Source organism: Rhipicephalus sanguineus, chromosome 8 (assembly GCF_013339695.2).
Source record: "Rhipicephalus sanguineus isolate Rsan-2018 chromosome 8, BIME_Rsan_1.4, whole genome shotgun sequence".
NCBI lineage: Eukaryota > Metazoa > Arthropoda > Arachnida > Ixodida > Ixodidae > Rhipicephalus > Rhipicephalus sanguineus.
The window spans coordinates 63,758,440-63,778,269 of NC_051183.1; the positions used below are offsets into that span (position 1 = coordinate 63,758,440).

The window sequence follows — 19,830 nt, forward strand, 5'->3', positions numbered from 1 at the left end:
TACTTCAAGTTCCCTCTGAACGCGCCTGCAAGTGGCACACGGCATAGCCAGTGGTTCGAGAGTAGTTTTTGGTGGTTCTTTAGTCGCATACAAGTATTTGGCGGCCGTGGCCAGTGGGGCTCTAGCCTAAAGAGCTCCAGCAATTCGTCCGGAATTTTTTTTTTCCAGTTTAACGTTTCCTTCGCCTTGTATCTACAGTCATGCTTTTTTTTTCAAATGTTTTTAAAAGCGGAGCTTTTTAAATTTTCGTTGCGCGGGGTAGTGCGAGCAGAAGCTATCATAATCATGAATCGGCACTCGCTTTCTTCGTCCTCTTCTTCCTGTCAGCCTTCGTCTTCATCTTCTGCATCGCTCACAAAACATGTGCGCCGATTTCTCCTGCGCAGGATGAAATAACTCTGATGGTTGAGAGAACGAGCGCAGAGAGAGAGAGAGAGAGAAAGAAGGACAAAGAAACAGAGAGATAAAGAAAGAGATAGAGGGAAATTCTTGGCGAGGTGGGACTCGAACCCGCGTACCCACGGTCTGAAGGCGAGCGTCCTAACCACTCTGCTATCCAGGCTATCCGTGACTTTGATACGTAAAGCCCAAGCAATGTTTACTAAGTTTTCTTCTTTTGCTAACGCAGTGATTATGTTCTTTTAAAGGGACCGACAACTGATTTTTCTCGACCCAGTTTTTTTACGACACGACAGGAAGCTTACCCTTCGTAGCGTTTGTAGCTGCAGTGGTTTATCCTAAAAGCGCGTAGTTATTTTATAAGCAGTATTTTTCGATCTGAAAGGCTCCAAACACGCATGAAGGCTTGCTCCAGCAACGCTGAGAATTGATAGCGATGCCGCTAGCCCTTGTGAAAGCTGTCGTTGTTCTGCTTTCGCAGGAGTTACTGTAACTACGCTTAACCACCTTTATTTTGAGCTTTCCAACCATTTTTGAAAATAGCAAGCTGTTACAATGAGATGATGTGGCTTTACACATCTTCTCTGTATTTGTACAGCGTTGTGTGCGCCTGCACCCAAGGTTGCCTGCGCCTGTGTCAAGGCTGCCTACGCCAAGCGAAGGCAGCGCCACTTTGTTGCATACAACTAACGCAGGCCTATATGTACATTTTTATGGAGTAATATCTTTTAATATAAAGAAATGAACAATATTCAGTACTAGCAGAAAAGTCATCGAACGCGTACCCCAATCAACGGTCATGTGACCGGCTTCATCGGACCATTTATCATTTTGCCGCCAGAGGCGCCAAAGGTCATTTTTCGCGACTTTCAATGAAGAAATAAAAATATAAATCCACCTCTCACGATATAAACAGGGTTGGTTTGAGTCAATGCGACGGACAATCTTTTCATCAGTGGAGTCATCTCATTTCATGTTCTGGGCAGTTGTCGGTCCCTTTAAGGCGAAAGCCTTAGATCTCCATGTTTCAAGGTCACGTTGTGAGATTCAGAAAATATCACCTGAGCGCGCGAGCCGTGTGTCCACTTGGTCTTTGCAACTTTCGCTAGAGTAAAAAAAAAAACTGCGCAAATATCGCGTTACCGTGCGAGCTGCTTCTTCACTTCGCCTTTGCGGCGTTCGCGACACACAAAAAAAATTAAAAAGCGGAGTACGCGTAATTTATGTGCCCAGTAAATTAGCCACACCGGATGACTCACCTTCGAGTGGCCTTAGGCGAATGCTAAGGGACCTTACATGTGACTTAACACAGCTTGCTTGTCTAGTTGGACAGGATCAACGTTTTTTGCGCAAACTTTACAAAAACGAACTGAAGACGGCGATGAAGGTTTTGTACGTCCTTCATCGCCGTCTTCAGTTCGTTTTTGTAAAGTTTGCGCAAAAAAACGTTGATCATGTCCAACCAACTAGCCCATTACCAAGTTTTTCTTATGGGCTAGTTGGAATACTGAATTTTTATGCATTTCCAGCGCTTAGGCAAAATAAAAAAAGCATGCAAACACGGACAGAAAAAGGGACGGTATGAACGGTGGTCTTCAGCTATCCCTTTTTCTTTCCGTGTTTGCATGCTCTTTATTTTTTTCCTATTTTGCCTAAGCGCTGGGAATTCATCAAAGGGACCCTGGGAGTTTTCTCTCCTTTAGACTTTAAGATTGATGCTACGAGAGGTTTAGTTTTATAATTGCATTTAGAAGAACAGAGCGTTGGGCAAGTTAGTAATCCATTGCGAATGGCATTTTGAGCAAAAAAAAAAAAAGCAGGAACAAGGAAGGAAGAAAAACACGAGACAAGCGCGGTCTCGTGTTTCGCGCTTGTCTCATGCTTTTTTTCTTCTTGTTCCTGGTTTTTTTTGCGCAAAATGCCCGGTATAATTGCACACGTGATTTCTGTTTCCCTCGTAGACGCCAGAGCAGCCGCCTCGAAGCAGATGGGTGCGAACGCCGCGGTGCAGCCCCAGCACAGGATTGCGCCCGATGGACGTGGTCACCCGCAACAGCCGCAACAGGAACTCGCGAAGCGGGTGATCGGCTCGTCGCAGGAAACCTACGTCCCGCTACTCGACTTAGTAAGGATGCGTCTATCGTGTTGGATTTTAAACGCGCAGCTGTTTAAGCGTGAGGTTCGCTACGAGGCGTTAACAAAAACTATCATCATCATGAACGCCCTCTACCTTCCATGACATTTCGCGTAGCCTAGCAACGCTTTGGAGGAAGGAAAGTAGGAGGAGCAAAGAAGTGCAGAGGAGGAGAAGAAATAAATTAAACAAATAAAGTTTATTTGCGAGGCGGGATTCGAACCCGTGTACCCACGATCAGACGGCGAGCGTCGTAACCACTCGGCTATCCAGGCACGCTAGCATAGAGAGAGAGAGAAAAATAGATGAAAAGCAAGAGGCACGGAGGATAACAAGCATTTATGGGAATCATGTGAAAGCATAGCATAGCCTTGTATAGTTCCACTTTACCACCCACTTCTATGGCAAGGGGGTGGTAAGGTGGTAAGTAAGGATGAGGAGGAGTAACGTGGGGTTGAGGAGGAGGGAAAGGAGGAGGGGAGAGGGGTGAAGACTAGCATAGTCATGTAGAGTATAGTACAGCAAGGGGTGCGAAAGGGAAGTGACGCCGAGGAGGAGGGAAAGGAGGAGGAGAGAAGGTAAAGCATTGCATAGTCTTGTACACTATAGTATAGCAAAGGGGGAGAAAGGAAAGTGAGGATGAGGAGGAGGGAAAGAAGGAAGGGAACGCCATTAGCTCCACTGTTTCCTCAGTCTTCGAGTGCGTATAGCTGCCCCAGTATTTTTTTTTTTATAAATATAATGTATAGAAGAGACTCGTGCCTCAATGGCGGCACCGGCTACTCCTTCTGGCTTAGCAAAAACAAAAAGCGCTACACAAGAAAAAATAAAAAGGGCACAAAATATCTCACACAGCAGAACACGAGATGTGCAAGCGCAGTACGATGCAATAGCACATGTCACAAATATTTGGGCACGAGTTCAGGTAAGTAAAGTAAGTTCTCATGTACGCATGCAAGGTCGATGGTCTGTATGGCTTCATATATGGACAGGAAAAACACAAAAGACAAATAATTTCGTAACGTGACGTAAAACACACTACCACAACATTGTGCAAATCTGAACTCATAACAATATTATTAGGGTGTTGTAGTGAGCTCGTTGGTAAGGATCCATTTGAATACACAGCGCTTAAAGAAACACGCACACAAAGGGCAAGAATAAAGACGGGCGCTGTCCTCGTTCTTGCCATTTGTGTGTGTGTTTCCTTAGGCGCTGTGTATTCGAACAAGGCTAATGTTACGCATATTGGTTTCAGGATAAAGTGTACCCTAATTATACCATAAAACTTTTGTTTTTTTTTCGAAAAACCCAGATCGGATTGGAAGTCAGGTAGACCGGTTGGACAGCTCTTACATAACCTCGTCTAACGAGGTTGGTGCGGCGCTTGTGTCGATGTCAGAGACACCATAGCACATCCAAATTACTAAGACGAAAGCCTTAGGTGCCTCATCAAGGGCGAAAAATGACCGTCGGCGTCAACACGAGCGATGAATAAAAAAACCGTCATCACATGATGACGTCAACATATGACTTCATCATGACGTCGACAGATAGCCAAAAGTTGCGACATCATCAAGACGCCATTAGGACGTCACATAGTGTGACTTCACATGATGACGCCATCCCATGACAGCACCGCTTGCTCAAAGGTGGGTGGTTCACGGAGGCAGTGCAAAACCAGATGAAGTGCACAAACCTTACAGTGCCTCCGATCTCGGAGGCAGTGCAAATCACCTTAGGCGCAGAAAACTTTCGGATGGGGGCCGGGGAGGATTAATATATCGACTGAGAAAAAAAAGAGGGCTTTCGCCTTCGCGTCGTTTTAGGCGAATGCGTAAGGGACCCTGTGAGGGACCCTGCATGGTTGCGAGGAATAGAACGATATAAAATTGAGGGTAGGGATTACCAGGTCATGTCGATGGCTGCGAGCCGTCGACAAGACCCGTTCACGTCTGCACGTGGGTCGTATCGAGTCAACGTAGTGCGTGCAGTTGGTCATGGTTCATCCCTACCAGCTAAAGTTCAGACGACAATGAGCGGCAAACTTGAATTCGTTAAGCCGATTCGTCCCGCGTTTGTCCGGATTAATGTAAGCTATTTAGTTTCGAAAACGAAGATCTCTACTGTATTCAACTAATAACGTCACTGTCCAAGCACATTCGTACGTAACAGCTAGGCTCAACTTAGGTTTAATTTGAGCCTAACATTTTTTTTTCGTGTTGCTTCTCAACAAAAGCATATAATAGCGTGTTTGTGGAGACTACTCTCAGAAGCACACGACACACGGTTTCACGGGATTATTCTTTACAGGAAATTTATTAATGTCATTTGTACCACATTAACAATTAGTGTAATTAAATGTGATTAATTTGTAATATTAACATCTATCTGCTACTCGGCGACATTTATTTGCCGGATGAAACTTTCATTAGAAATCGAGGGAGCTCTTTGGTAATGTAATCCACACTATGAATCGAACAGCTCTAGAAATCAAACCTCATGCACACTGAAGGCCCTCACGTGGCCTAGGCTATTCCTTTATTGCAATAAAACGACTAGTTTTTGCCGTGGGCGTCGCCGACGGCGAAAATCACTTTATTATGTCACTTTAGCGGTCGCGTTTGAGAAAGGACCGCGCTGCTCAAACACATAGAAGTAAGAACTCTGACAGCTGTTCGCGCTCGTCCTGTGTATACCTGTGCGTTCGTTTTGTGCATTTTTCTTTGTGTTTGAGCAGCGCGCTTTGTCAAGCTGTGAACGTTGTTAGTTCGCGCTCGTCCTGTATGTGTTCTTTTCGTGCATCCTTTGTGCTTGAGCAGCGCACTGAACGTTTCGAGCTGCATGCCATTTTTTGCGTGACGCTCCAGTTTGTTGCTATCGCATTCAATGCTTCGCCCTTGCGGCGATTGTTTTCTACAAAGAAAATATCTTTTAGAGAACACCATAAGATTGGGTGTGGCTAAAATACAAATGAAAACAGTGGTTAAAATTAGTTAGTAGTCAGTACGCCAGAGGCGTTATGCATTGAAACGATTGTTTGCGTTCCTTGCTTGAATATTTGTTCTTCAAATAACGGAGTTTCTGGGCTTTTAGTTGCATGATGAAGTGCTGTTCTTTTTTTTCTCATCCCACAGCTCTCAGTGCCAAAGGGTGAGTAATTTTGCTTCTTTTCTAGACCTTGTTTGTTTCGATCCAAGTTATGTGGACGCTCTCAAACGTTGCTATTTTTTTAGCTTCCTGGCAGGCGACGCTAGCACAATTAACCCATTAGGGCCCAGCGTACTTTACAAAGTACACTTCATTTTTTTGGAATAGAAAATACACTATCCAATATTCTAATTTTTCTGATTAGCATTTTTTATGCTAAAGGTTGCAGGAAGACACTCCTAATCGAACATACTGACTCAAGTCAATTTTTTCTGTGCTACGAGTTGTTAAACTTTTGGAAAGCGAGCGCCCGTCGAACGCATGTGACGACTACTACGTTTTCTCAATTATTTTAAGGTTTCACGCTGTATATATTGGAAAAACAGATTGATTGTGCTTCAAAAGGTACAATATAACCGCAGCGAAGCGCAAGAATCAGCTGTAGTGCACAGTTTTGCTCTGAGGGGTAATCAAATGTTGGTGTACTTTTTGTAGTACACTGGGCCTTTGTGGGAGCTTACATGTGCATTGCGTTGTAGGTTGCTTCAGAGAGCGAACCAGGTATTTTCTTCAGAAAAATGCCGTTTTTACGGTCATTTGAGACTCGGGAGACTGCAACAGATGCCGGCAGGGTTATACGAGAGCCTCTTGGTGAAGTAATTGTCACTCCAAAACAGCTGAGGAGGAGGGGGAAGACGGCTGTGCGAATGAATGCCTTCTGCCTGATGGAACGAAAGAAATCGGGAAGACTGCTTATGTTTTGATCCGGAAAACGAGTTTCTTTTCGTAAAGGGCAAAGACAATAGCATAGTTGCTATGGCAATGAACTATGACACAGTCGAGCCACTACGCTCTTTAAGCAGATGATCATCAACTCAAAAGGAAAACGTAGTGCCATCACGAAACATTGTCAGCAGCTGGAGCAATATTGCCATGGCAGAGATTCACCTCCACAATCAAGCTGCGTATAACTTCAGAATTTTCATTCGTGGGAAAATGAGATGGAAGCACCTATTTACACAGATCATCAACATTGCTGCACTGAATGCATAGAAGATCTGCCTACCTACTGGAGGTTAGCAGACCCTCTATGCGTCGACTGCTGTCATTCACCTGCATACTTGCAAGACACTACCTGTGCCGCGTACACAATAGAACTATCAAGAAGTCTTCCGTGTCCAGTGTGCCTGCCAGTCCCCTCCATCCATATGGGCATTTCACAAGAAGATTGAAAAACGGTTGAAGTGCACTGTCTGTGATAAATAGAAATGATGCTGCGAAAAGTATGGTGCAACGCTTTGCATGATGCGTCGCTGCTTTGACAAGTTGCATGTGCCAAAACAACTTTTGTATTAGTATGGCAAGGGCCAAGCATGCTGGCTATTCGTGTGCCGAGCCAGCTTGCATTGCTATCGCAAGAGCCCAGCGTACTTTCTAAAGTACAGTATCATAACTTCTAAAGGAATAGATGTAACGCTATGAAACTTGCCAGATGTTATTGTCTACTATAGTTAGATAAGTGCGCGAAATTTCAATTATATTCAGCAAATAGTTTTTGCTTGGGCCTTAATGGTTTAACACCTTAGTGCGAATGTACAGACGCAGCGCCTACTATTTGCGAATTACAAAGTACGTGTTTCAGGTCAAACGTCGACTTCTTCTATCCAACTCACCTGCGTGCCGCTCTGGACATTAACTTCTGGAATACTCAAACTATACTCGCGGACAACTTTTCTTGGCAATGAAGCAAAGGCTACAGAGCCACAATGCACGTATCCTACCGCTAATGAATGTAGTCCCGAAATTGCGTCCGTATTTTCTGCGTGAGATATATAAAATACTCCTTTATTTTCTACATGTAGCTTTTTGAGACGGAACGCAGCGCACACAAGCGAAATATTTGTATTTCTTTTACTTTATACGTTGTCACTTTGCGTTTTTGCATGCGTGAAAAAGTCGCGCCTTTTGCCCGTACGTTAGACGCTAAGCAGCGTTTGCGTCGAAATGCAACGCTAGCCATCACTTTCCACGGCGTTACGAGACGCGCGCCAAACCGGACTACTTCGCGTAGCAGTACATGTGCAGACGCTCCGCCCCCGTAGCTTTCCCTTCATTGCCAAGAAAAGTTGTCCGCGAGTATACGCAGATGAAAGAAGATACGTTTAGAACAAAATCTGAAAGATTTAGAGTTCCGCAGGTACTCTAATGAGCGAGAGCAGAGTGCCGTCTCTCACAACAATCTCTAAAGTCATAGAAAGAAACGAGTGAATTTAGACAGGCGCCCTTTAACATTACAAGCATTACTTCGACCGTGGCCTCCAAAGCATCTACGCTAATGAAAGAAGTTATGTTTAGAACAAAATCTGAAAGATTTAGAGTACCGCACGTACAGTACTGAGCGAGAGCGGAAGGCCGTCTCGGACAACGATCTCTAAGGTAGCAGAAAGAAACGAGTGAATTTAGACAGGCGCCCTTTAACGTCACAAACATTGCTTCGACCGTGGCCTCCAAAGCATCTACAGCAAAACGCAAACATCTTCTTAAAAAATTTCTTTGCGGGAACTGAACTTAACAACCATTTGTGATTAACAGTCATGAGCAGTTATCTAAAAGTGACATCTTATTCAGTGTAGTGCAGAATGAACATGGACAGACACGTGTGCTTCGGAACGTTCTAGTGTAAAGTGAACTCTTGCCAGTGAACTGCCCATTTTCATGTAATTCTTTTTATTTGTTCCAGGTTGGCATTCAATTTCTTCACTTGCGTGTTTATTTCAGGGCAACCATTCTGCTTTGATGCAGCAATGGGGTATCCGATGTCCTATGTACCTCAATCTCTTCACAAAAAACAAGTTATGGCATACAAAGGAAAAACAAGATTGAAATGCATTTAAACTGGTAACATAAGCAGAATTCTGACTGTCCGCGGCGTGCGCAAACACTGGGGCTTGACATCTGTGGTGGCGCGATGTCTCAAATGACGGAGGACCTTGCTTGTGATGTCACAGTTTGTGGCCGCGTCTGGTAGAATTTAGTATTCGCAGATACGGCCGCGCTGGAACTAGGCGGTAGCGTTCCAGTGCGACCGTGGCCCATTCCACCCGCCCGCTCGCCCATAACGCGCATTACTATTAAGGCCGGACTGGAACGCCATCAGCGCTGCTGGTTGCAAGCGCTTGATTGGCTTGTGACAGCGATGTTTTTCGGGCTCCACCCACAGTAACCAGTATGCCTTATGTTTATTAAAGTTGTCTCTTTCTCTCTCTCTCTCTCTATCGCACACACACAGCGGCAAAAATTGGTCTCGGACCGATCGGCGCGACGAGTGTTCATTCCGGTCGCACTCTGCCGCGCGATTTGTCGAGCGAGCGGAAATTCTTAAGTGTGAATGGGGCTTCAGTGTCACTTCACTAGTCAAAACTGGGTGGATGTGCTTTCAACTGCTTTCAGAACGTCAACGCATGTCGCTTTCGAGCGACATGCGTTCACGTGCTTTCGAGCGACATCACTGTGGAGGGCGCCACCGCAGAACGTCGCTTGCTTCAGTGTTCAGAGTTACGCAGAATTAAGACGTGACGTCAACCGTTTTTCAACCCGTGTCCCTGTTTGTTATTCAGATAGACGAGAAAGTGCCGGCCACATGTACTGGGTGTTCGAAAACTAACTACACAATGAGAAAGTAAACAATTATATGACGGTAATTGTTAATGACGTTGCGGTTGCATATGGAATACTCAGAGTAAGCCTCTTATAGTCGGGTACAACTTTAGCAGACAGGAGAGGCCCCGCCCAGATGACTGAAGCGCAGCAGCCAATTGCCTCCGCGACTGAAGAAATAGTCCCGGGCAGCCATGTTAGGCATGTTCTCCATCGGCGGGGTCACCGGCCGTCCGGCTCATGACGTCACCCGAAGTGCGCGCCTATTGGTGGAGGCTCGTGTGCATCCGCCTTTGAGGGGAAAGTGCCGCTGCCTCCTGAACTTGTACCCGACCACAGTTTGTATGATAGCGTCTGTGAGGTGCTATCAATGGGCAGTTGTACGACAGCTATCCTTACACAACGCATGAACCACGGACGGAATTATTAAGCACATTCCACAGGCTACTCCAGCAGTGGCGTAGCCAGGGGGCAGACACTAGGCACGTGCCCCCCCCCCCTCCTTCTCCCGAAACACATTTCTGCCTACGCCACTGTATTCCAGCAACCCTAAGCAGCGTCGTGTGCTGACGTGTTTCTAAGCCGGTGGTGTACACTTTTTGCTCATACGGTGCATACTGTCCGCACTACTGTGAAATCTAAAGCTTCGTATTTATTGTTACCCTATTGTTACCCCATTGTTGCTTTTCGGTCACCCAGTAAATTGCCCACGCTCTTGAAGAGGAAAGGGCACTTCTGAGCGTCATGGCCACTGCAGCAGCGGTCCACAGCATGTTGTCACGTGTTTTGAGACAATAACCCTTTTTTTTAATTATTGCGCCGTCATTGTAAAAGATACCGGACGCCATCGCTTATTTCCTTATCTATCGCCCTGTCATAACAGATAAGACGTCCGAGCTCAACGTTCCAGTATTGTCTTTGTCACGGGCATAGTGACGAAGCACAGTGTTGCTGAATCACTTATTTATTTATTTGTGCTGAATCATGTATTTATCTATTTAAAATACTCTGAATGCCGAACGGCGTTGCAGATAGGGGCGGGTAATACATCTACATTTATACAATGTTATGCAAGGCAGCTTGAAAAATTGAACGGTCTGGGTTGATGGCGACGGAGGCGGTTCTATTCAGATGCTGCCTTTGGCAGGAATGAATTGAAGAAAATGTTCTTCTCGCAATTTGGCTCTTAGAGCTTGAAGTTTTAGTCGATTCGCGTTGATGTGTAAGTGGGTGGGTACGAGACGGTCACTTTTTATTTCCGGGTTCGTTAGATGAATTTTATAAAAGAGCGACAAACGGACGCGCTTCCTTTTTGATGACAGGTCAGGGACATCAAGGTTAGTTTTGATGGCGGATATTCTTGCAGTGCGGGAGTAGTTGGACATGATGAAGCGTGCGGGCTGGTTCTGAATGGCTTCATGAATGTATGTTAGGTGAACTGTAGATGGATCCCAAACTGATGAAGCGTACCTAAGTTTTGACCATTTATTGTATATCAGCTTTTGGATAAGCGAGTGAAGACGAGGAGAACGAGGTGGCGCGACCGAGGATTCTGAGCTCGTGACCAGGCTGCCTGCTTTTCAGTGTGTTCTGAAAAGACAATAAAGGAATGTTATAATACCGTTCGATTCATGGGAGCCGCCATCTTGGCTGATAAGCGATTGTTTTGCCGGTTTCCTACGTCGTTATATAAAATGACCATGGTCATGAAACGTTGAATGTACCGGCTCAAGCGTTTTCGTGGGTGCTAGTTCACCGTAGCACTGTTTGTTTATTAACTGCAACGTTATCAGTCCAAGATGGTGGTGCTTGAGCGCGTCCGGAAAATGGGTGTATAGAACGAGATTGAGAAAGAGGGACAGGAGAAAAATTTCGACGTAAAACTTAAAGTGATCATGATGACGACAGTTATGATGAAGCATACCTTCCTCCTCAGGTTACAAACACACGTTATTGCAATTCTCCTGTATTCATTTTTTTTCGTATTCGAGCGCAGATCTGTATGACATGGACCCGTGTTTCAAAGGGACGACGGAGCAGTGCAGGGTGGACTGCGGAAAGCTGCACTACGACCGAGCCACTTGCGTGCTCAACGTTTGCAGGTGCAGCAAGTGACGGCCACGAAGAGATGACCGTTTCCGACGGTTAGCGTTGTGGGCTTAGACGTGCTCTCGCTCAGAAAGATAGGCGACATGCGAGGAAATAGATTCGTTCTCTCTCCTACAGTTTGAGGAATGGTAATAAAGAGTCACTGAAGAAAAAAATTGTTTAAGCGACAACAAAAAACACTCGTTCGACTACAAGAAAGAGGAGGTGACTCTAATCCTAGATTTGGTTGTCTGGTTATTGGCACTCACACCTCGGCGTTCTTGTGCCCTGGTGTATTCCTCGGGATAACATAGTGTTTAATCGCGCTGCCGTAGCGGATCTCAGAGGACAAGTAGAAGGAAGCGCGTGGTTGAGGTCTGCTCTGCCAGGTGCCGCAACAATCCCAGCTGCTCACAAGGAAACCGCATGCTCTTTCAGTGAACTCATTCTACTAATTTTGATTCATAATATTGATTGTTGATTGACCCTTAAGTAAACTTATGCTCCGATATCATATGTATCCAATGTAACTTTAGCTTGAACCGCTACCATCGATTTCGTACCAGTGTTATCTTTTTAAATACATTTTATGAATATTCGGAAAACCGGAAGTGAACGCTCGACCGGAAGTGCTTGGAAGAGAAACAAGAGAATCATCGTTGCTTGTGCCACTAAAAAACGTAGACAACTGGATCATTGCTATGAGGGTGGATGCCGTCGATGTTGCTCTTTTGAAATGTGGATAGCCAAATACTGGTTTACACTAGCCAATAGTAAACGTCACAAAGGATAAAAACCAGCGGAAAACACAGTAAACGTAATCCAACACTCAGCCAGCTGTAGCAGAAATCAACGAATAGTGAGCATAAGGTAACAGTTTGAAGAAACTGCGTTGGAACGGCGCAAATACGAGAGTTCGTGCGTTGGCGATCTGTGACGTCGCCGTGACGTACCAACTATCGGGTTCTGGGGCGAAGTCTGAAAAATGAAAAAAAAAAAATCGTCTAAAGACGATAGAAGAGGCGCTGCGTGAGATATGGACGTCATCTGGCAATACGTCGGGAAACATGAGTGCTGTGTTGCGGGCTGGTAGTCCCGGCGCAGCAGCAGGCGAAGACCGGCGGTGACCAACGCGACCGGCGGGAACGCCAGCCAGCTCGAACACGCGGTTTGGCACGAAGCGCTGAAGCAGAAGAAACTTCCGCACTCAACGAGTACTCTCCACACACTCTTTTATTTACACGTCACCTGGCTAAAACAGGAATGCCAGAGCGGCGCCCCATGGCATTCGTACAGTGCAATACAGAACCGAAACCGAAACACAACAATGAGCTCGTGCAGAGGGCACGGAGGAAGTCAAGTTTAACGCGCAGTCGCATTTTCAGCGCAGCTTAAGAAACTAGGGTCTTTAGAATTACGTATGCATGCATTTTCTATTAAAGGAACACACCACCTAATACTTACCTAATGATGTTGCGCCTCAGATATGCGTAATGTTTGCTTTTTGGTCGACAATGTACACAAGTATGAACCTCGTCAGCCGTTCAAGATGGCTGGCCCTTGGGCAAGTGGTTCTACTTTGGCCGAATGGTTGAATCGAGGGACGTGCCGACAAACAGAAAGACAGAAAGACAGACCAAAATTTCTCCGTTTAGGTATCCCAAGAAAGACTATCGTCTTTAAAAGTTACGTTCATGTTCTTCCTTCTTTGTGACGAAAGAATCATCGATAAATCACCGAAAACAGAGTTTAGAAAGAATAGTTTGTCAGCCAAAACTGATTTAATGTTGCTGTTCTGCGCCATTAAAAATTGGACCCATGATTTAAAACAATCCCGCGAGTTCCAATAGTATTTAATTATTTATTCACTTATTTATTATTTATTTAATATGCTTGCTCTCTTGCTCGCTTGTTTGCTTTACTTAGTTAATTTATTTTTCTTTACTTATTTAACTTGCTTGAGTTACTTTACCTTGTTTTACTTGCGTATTATGGATAGTAAAATAAATGAATGATTAATCGAAGAAAAGTACCGCAAAAAGATTAATCGTCATCGATGCCCTTCCTTCATATATTCGGCTTTCGACAGGCGGTTATCTTGCCGCCAACGAAATGCCGGGAACAGAGGCGTGACGATGGGGAAGCACGGAAGTTCTTCCGATTTGCTGAAGCCACCCACTGCTGCCGCAATTCAAGAGACGAAGAAAAACGATGCAGCGCGAACGTGTCACGCCTTCACTTATCGCGTGGCTAGAGCGTACTAGAACAAGGGAGTGCCCTGAACGAGCTTCGAAAAGTGAAGCACAAATAGGGTCAATCCGCTTGCAGCGCTGCGATCGGTAGTCTGCAATGTGTCGTCGTTTAAGAGTTGCGCGCGGCTCCGCCGAAGTGGTGCAGGGGTAGAATGCCCGCTTCCTACTCAAAAGGCCCGGGTTAGAATCGCAGCTGCAGATTGTGGGTTCTTATTTTTAATGTCACCTTTTATAGCTGTATGGTTTTCCTTTGTTTCTTAAAACTAGCTTCAGTTGCTACGTGTTGGTTCAAAAAGTAACGTAAAATGCGAAGTAAAATAGAAGAAATTTGGCAGTGAGCGCAGTTATTTCCAGTGCCACCGCCCGGTATTGAACAAAAACGTAAAGTATGGCCTCCGAGATTTTCGTGAATACGAGACTCGAAACGAGATTTCACATTTTGCGTTACTTTTTGTAGCAACGCGTAGCAACGGAAGCTAGTTTTACGAAACAAAGGAAAACAAACACGGCTATAAAAGGTGACACTAAGAATAAAAACCCACCATCTATTGCAGACTACCGATCGCAGCGCCGCAGGTGGATTGACCCTGTTTGGGCTTCACTTTCTGTACATTGGTGCTGCGGCCGTTCCGAGCACTCCCCTGTTCTAAGTACATTCTAGCGTGGCCTACTGTGCTGCGGACACACGACTGCACGCCAAACATTTCTCTTGCTCTGATTGTTCGTGTCCCCGTACACGCTACAATCACGGCCAGATTATTTGTTATGCGAATGCAGTAAGTTTTCAGCCATGATATTGTCACTTCGCATCGGAGATAGACGCATATTACGCTCATACAAAAGAGTACCGAAGAAGCGAAAACACAGCAGTGCCGCAGCCCTAAGCATGATGGCAACACTGAGAGCATACCATCGGCCCCTGCAGCTCACTGGTTCGAGGGTGCTCCTGTGAAAAGGTTTATAGGTGCCAGCGTAGGGCTTTTAAAATGGCAGCATAGGAGGTGACAAAGTTTGAGTCTACACTGATACTTGACTTGGGTGTATATTAGTGGCACTCGCACGCCGGCGTTCCTGTGCCCTGGTGTATTCCTTGGCATAACCTTATGTTTCAACGCGCTGCCGAGGCAGATCTCAGAGGCCACGTTGAAAGAAGTTTGATATCTTCTCCACCAGGGGCCGCAAAGATACTAGCTGCTCACAAGAAAACCGTCTGCTTGTTCAATAAACGCATTGAATTAATTTTCATTAATTATGCTCAGAATTAATTGGTCCTCATCATAAGTAAAGCTATCTCCGATATTATACGTATACAATATTTCTTGAACAAGAACCGTCGATGTCATGCCAGTTTTTTATTAACGGCGGACCTGTTTAAGCTCGAGAATAGTACCCGCGGAGCGTTTTTCGCAGCCCCGAGCGGGTATGTGCCGCAGAAACTGGGCAATCCCCACTGCTCGCCTCCGGTCCACTAAAATTGAAACAGCTGTCTATAACTATCCTAGCGGGTATGTGCCAAACAGTTCCGAGCAGCGATGTCTAAAGTCGTGCGCTCTCTGACAGACAGACAGACAGACAGACAGACAGACAGACAGACAGACAGACAGACAGACAGACAGACAGACAGACAGACAGACAGACAGACAGACAGACAGACAGACAGACAGACAGACAGATAGACAGATAGATAGATAGATAGATAGATAGATAGATAGATAGATAGATAGATAGATAGATAGATAGATAGATAGATAGATAGATAGATAGATAGATAGATAGATAGATAGATAGATAGATAGATAGATAGATAGATAGATAGATAGATAGATAGATAGGGTCCAAAGTAGGAGCGTGCGAATAGTGAATTTTAGAACCGAATCGAATACGAATCGAATACTATTCGAATCGTTTTCGAAGAGTAACGCAGCTATTTGCAAAGCAGCCGGAGAATGGTAATGTAGCCATTTTCGAAACAGCCCAAAAATACCACGTTTTACTTGAAGCAAATATTCACAAGCTTTAACAAAGGAACATTACGATTACTTTTAACCGACAAAAAAATCCACAGTTGTGTAAACTGAAGAAAGCTCGTATACAGAAGCAACCAGAGCCTTAGAAATATTTTGTAACTGCAGGTTGAAATACAGCAGTGACTATAAAGCATTCAAACTGGCACTTTTTCAACAGCTTTTAAACAAAAGTCATATGTAAATATTAAACTGTATTCATGAGTCAAAATCATCATAAATGTCATGATGAAAAACTAAGAGAGTGGATTTATGACTCTGTCGCTTCGGCAACCCAAGATTTTAAATTTAAAGCAAAAGCGCCTCTATTCCGGAATAATATAGTGTCGATAGTTCTGTAAAACCTTGGGCTGCATGCATCCTGGTAATTCTACGCTTAAAGCAAGAAACGTTACGCCTGTCTGTTCCAACGTTTCGTTCCTTTGAGTTCTTTTTTTTCATCGGTGCCTATAATTTGAAAAATATTAGATTTATGTAATATGCACAATTCGATTCCAGTACTGAATCGAATAGAACGCTATCCGAATCGTTATTCGAAATTTTCGAATATTCGCACACCCCTAGTCCAAAGAAAAAATTACACCATCTCCAGCTAAATGGGGCCATGAGACGATGCGAAGCCGGAGCACTTGCACGATCGCGTTCCGTTGGCTTTCGTTGGTCATGCTACCGACCTCGCGTCGTGGAACGCGAAGAGGAACGCTACGCGCGTCGTGTCTTCCCTCTAGCCTTGTCGTTAATTCTCACAGGGCGAGCGGGGAACGCGGTCGTCAGGCGCGCGAGGGGGGGAGCGTAGGAGAGGAGAGAGAGGGGGAGGGGAAGTGGAGAGGGGAAGTGAAGAGGGAAAAGGGGGAGGAGGTGTGTGGAGAGGAGGTATGTTGAGAGGGTTTGCGCATGCGCAGTAAGGGTGGTCACGCCGCACACCCCCACCGGTTTTGAGCTCCGCTAAAAGATGCTTCGCATCTAAAAGACAGGTGTAGTAAAGAAGTGCAAACACTCAGTGTTCCATTGAGAACACTTTGTGTTTCCGAGGATTCCGCTTGCGCAGTATGTGCAAAAAGTGACACTGCCGGCGAAAGTTTACGGTCAAGCGAGCCTCTTTGTGAATTGTGCGCTTCAATCACAATATAGCGCAGCTGTACGTTGCATGTGTAGCAAGAATTGTTCCGTGACTTCGGACAGGAACACAGGGCTTTCATGTGGGTTGATGTTGGCAAAACTACTACGGACCAAAGTCAAGCAATGAAATCGCAATATGATGCCCCAGTTTCCCTGTTTAACCAGTCTTCGCGACGTTTAGTAAGCGAAGCTGCTTGACTTTTAGCAGCGAAGCTGTAAAAGCTTTCCAAATCTCCGGGATCGTCCGCACAAAACTGGGCGGTTACGCGGCCCCGGAAGCTGGTATGTGCCAAGCAGGTCCTAGCATACCACAGCCATGCATAGTAGTCTTCGCACTGGTTCCTTCTTTTTGGGTGTAATAAAGAGAACACCACCACCACCACGCATAGTATAGCATAGCAAAGGGATCAGAAATGGAAGTGAATGTGCAAAGAGAGTCATGTGAGGGTGAGGAGGATGGAAAGGAGGAGGGGAGAGGGTAGAACAATGCGTAGCCTTGACTAGTATAGTTTAGCAACGTGCTGGGAAAGGGAAATGAGTGTTGGAAGGACTGTTTTATAGGGTGCGGAGGAAGAAGAGCAGGAGGTGCGAGGGTAAACCATAGTATAAACATGTACCGTATAGCACAGCAAGGGGTTGAAAAGAGAACTATGTGCCAAGTAGCCCCTTGCATAGCATCGCATAGTATGTATAGCAAGAGTTGGAAAAGGGAAGTGAGGGGGGAGAGGGTAAAAACATACCCTTGTATAGTATGGCAAGGGGTGGGAAATGGAAGTGAGGGCGAGGAGAAGTAACACGTGCGGGCGAGGAGGAGGCAAAGAAGGAGGGCAGAGCGTAAAGCATAGCATAGCCATGTATAGTATAGCATAGTATAGTATAGTATAGTATAGCAAGAGAATGGGAAAGGGGAATGAGGATGAGGAGGAGGAAAGAGAGGAGGGGAGAAGGTAAAGCATAGCATTGTCATGTATACTATAGTATAGCTAGAAGGTGGGAAAGGGAAGTGAGGGTGAAGGAAAGGCCATCAGCTCCGCTGTTTCTTCAGTCTTCGCACCACTAGTGCGGTAGCTGCCCCAATTTTTTTGACAAAACATTTCCTGAATATTCGGTAAATCGAAAGTAAGTGCTCGACCGGAAGTGCTTGGAAGAGAAACGATAATGTCACTCGCTGCCCGTGGCACTAAAATGTGAGCTATTTAGAGTAGTATACGTTGCGTGTTTAGACCAAATTAAAAAAGATTTAAATTTGTACGCGTTCTTCTGTAGGAGATCAATAAGACGTCCAGATTTCTCTCTGTGAGTCCAACAACTGCAAGAAGTCTTGATGGAGCCGATCGTACAAATGCGCACCTGGCTTAAAGTCATCCTGAAAAGCCTCCGTGCTTGGTCTGCCCATATTTCAAGGTTCGGCTGCGTGTCCAACTTGCTTTATTAGTAACCTGCACAGCAAAAAGCAATGCAGAACAGAAATTTAGTATGCATTTTATCCTTTAAGCAAACGACTACAAAAATCAGCGCAGCTTGCAATAAGTCGTGCAAGGATGGGTCACAGCAGAGCTAGTGGGGACCTTGCTAGTCCTGGCTTGGCTATGCTGTTACCCTCTCACCTTTCTCTTTCCCATCCCTTCCTATTCCACACCGTACATGGCTATGCGTGCTCTCTTTAAAGCCGATAGTCTTTCTTGGGATACTTGAACGCGGAAATTTGGTCTGTCTGTCTGTCACACGATTCAGCCACCCCGCCCAAGTTTAAGCACATGCTGAACGCCCAGCCATCTTGAACTGGTAGCTGCTTTCATACTTGTGAACATTGTCGATCAAAAAGCAGATGTTATGCATATCTGAGACGCGAAATCAATGCGTAAGTATTAAGTGGTGTTTTCCTTTACTAGAAAATACATAGATACGTAATTCTCAAGACCCTAGCTGAAAATTCGACGCTATGCACGAAAAGTGACCTCTGCCGACGATATGGTGCTGTCACCTGGCAGTGGCCCTGGGTTCTGCACAAGCTAATGTTTCCCGACGCCACTGCCAGATGGCGTCCATATCTCACGCAGCGCCTCCTCTATTTTATCAATGCCAGCCAGATGCGGTCGATTCAACATAGAGGAGGTGCTGTCTGAGGCAAGGCATACATAGACGGCCACTTAATGAAAAAAAAGATGGATGATCCCTGCGTCATGGGAATCGGTATCACACGAAAGTGAAACGTGTCGTCACAGAAGTAGTTGAATGTTTATAGTTCATTGGTATATGAGAGCTTGTATAATGTCTATAGTTGTTTGGCAGATATAGCACCGCTTGATGTGGACGCACCCGCGTTGACACCTGGTGGCACATCTCCGTACCGATGACTAACACCCATGACCATGATTTAACCCTTGCGGTAGCTAAAGTTGTCAAGATATACCTGGAGACCGCATATGGCGAATCACGCGCAAAGATGGAATCAACAAGCACATAGTAAACACCGGTACTCGAAACACGACGAGCGTCGTGTCTTCCCTATAGCCTGGTGTTTAGTTCTCAGAGGGCGAGGGGGGACCGCGGTGCGGCAGCTAGGCGAGCGTCGGAGAGCTATTTTTCGATATGAATGAAAGAGCATTTGTACAACGCTGATCGTCCAAAGCAAGGCTGGCTCTCTGCCCATTGTAGCACGTGTGGTTGTAAACCAGTTTTCTGGCTGTAGCAACATCGCCAAGTGCCGATATCAGACTGCACGTGAAATCGCCGAAGCAGCAAAACTGTGTTCCTTGAAAGATGGATGTGTCAGCACACCTTCTGTTGCTCTCACCGATAAAGAGAAGTTACGCTTAGGTTTGATTACGTGTTGAACTGCGGTTGTTGTGTGTCACGCATGGCTGTTGTGCGAGTGTACTACTGTATATATGGCGAAGTGTTTTAGAAAAAAATAAACTGTTGGAAGTTAGCGCCCTGTCTCCTCTCTTCTGTCCCCTCTTCGTTGTCACGCTTCTAAGAATTGTAATCAACCACGCATGATATA

At 45.5% G+C, this 19,830-nt stretch overlaps 1 protein-coding gene across 2 annotated transcripts in view; it reads left to right on the forward strand.

Moving 5' to 3' along the window:
- LOC119402777 (uncharacterized) overlaps positions 1–11,582 on the forward strand; it is a 35,830-nt gene extending 24,248 nt beyond the window's left edge. Inside the window, exons 5-7 of one of the 2 annotated variants that reach the window (XM_037669850.2) lie at positions 2,361–2,524; positions 5,671–5,686; positions 11,337–11,582. In XM_037669850.2, coding sequence (XP_037525778.1) covers positions 2,361–2,524; positions 5,671–5,686; positions 11,337–11,455 — 299 coding nt within the window. In that variant the 3' untranslated portion in view covers positions 11,456–11,582. The remainder of the gene's footprint in view (positions 1–2,360; positions 2,525–5,670; positions 5,687–11,336) is intronic. The other variant, XM_037669849.2, reaches the window with a different exon arrangement.
- The last annotated feature ends 8,248 nt before the right edge of the window (positions 11,583–19,830 follow it).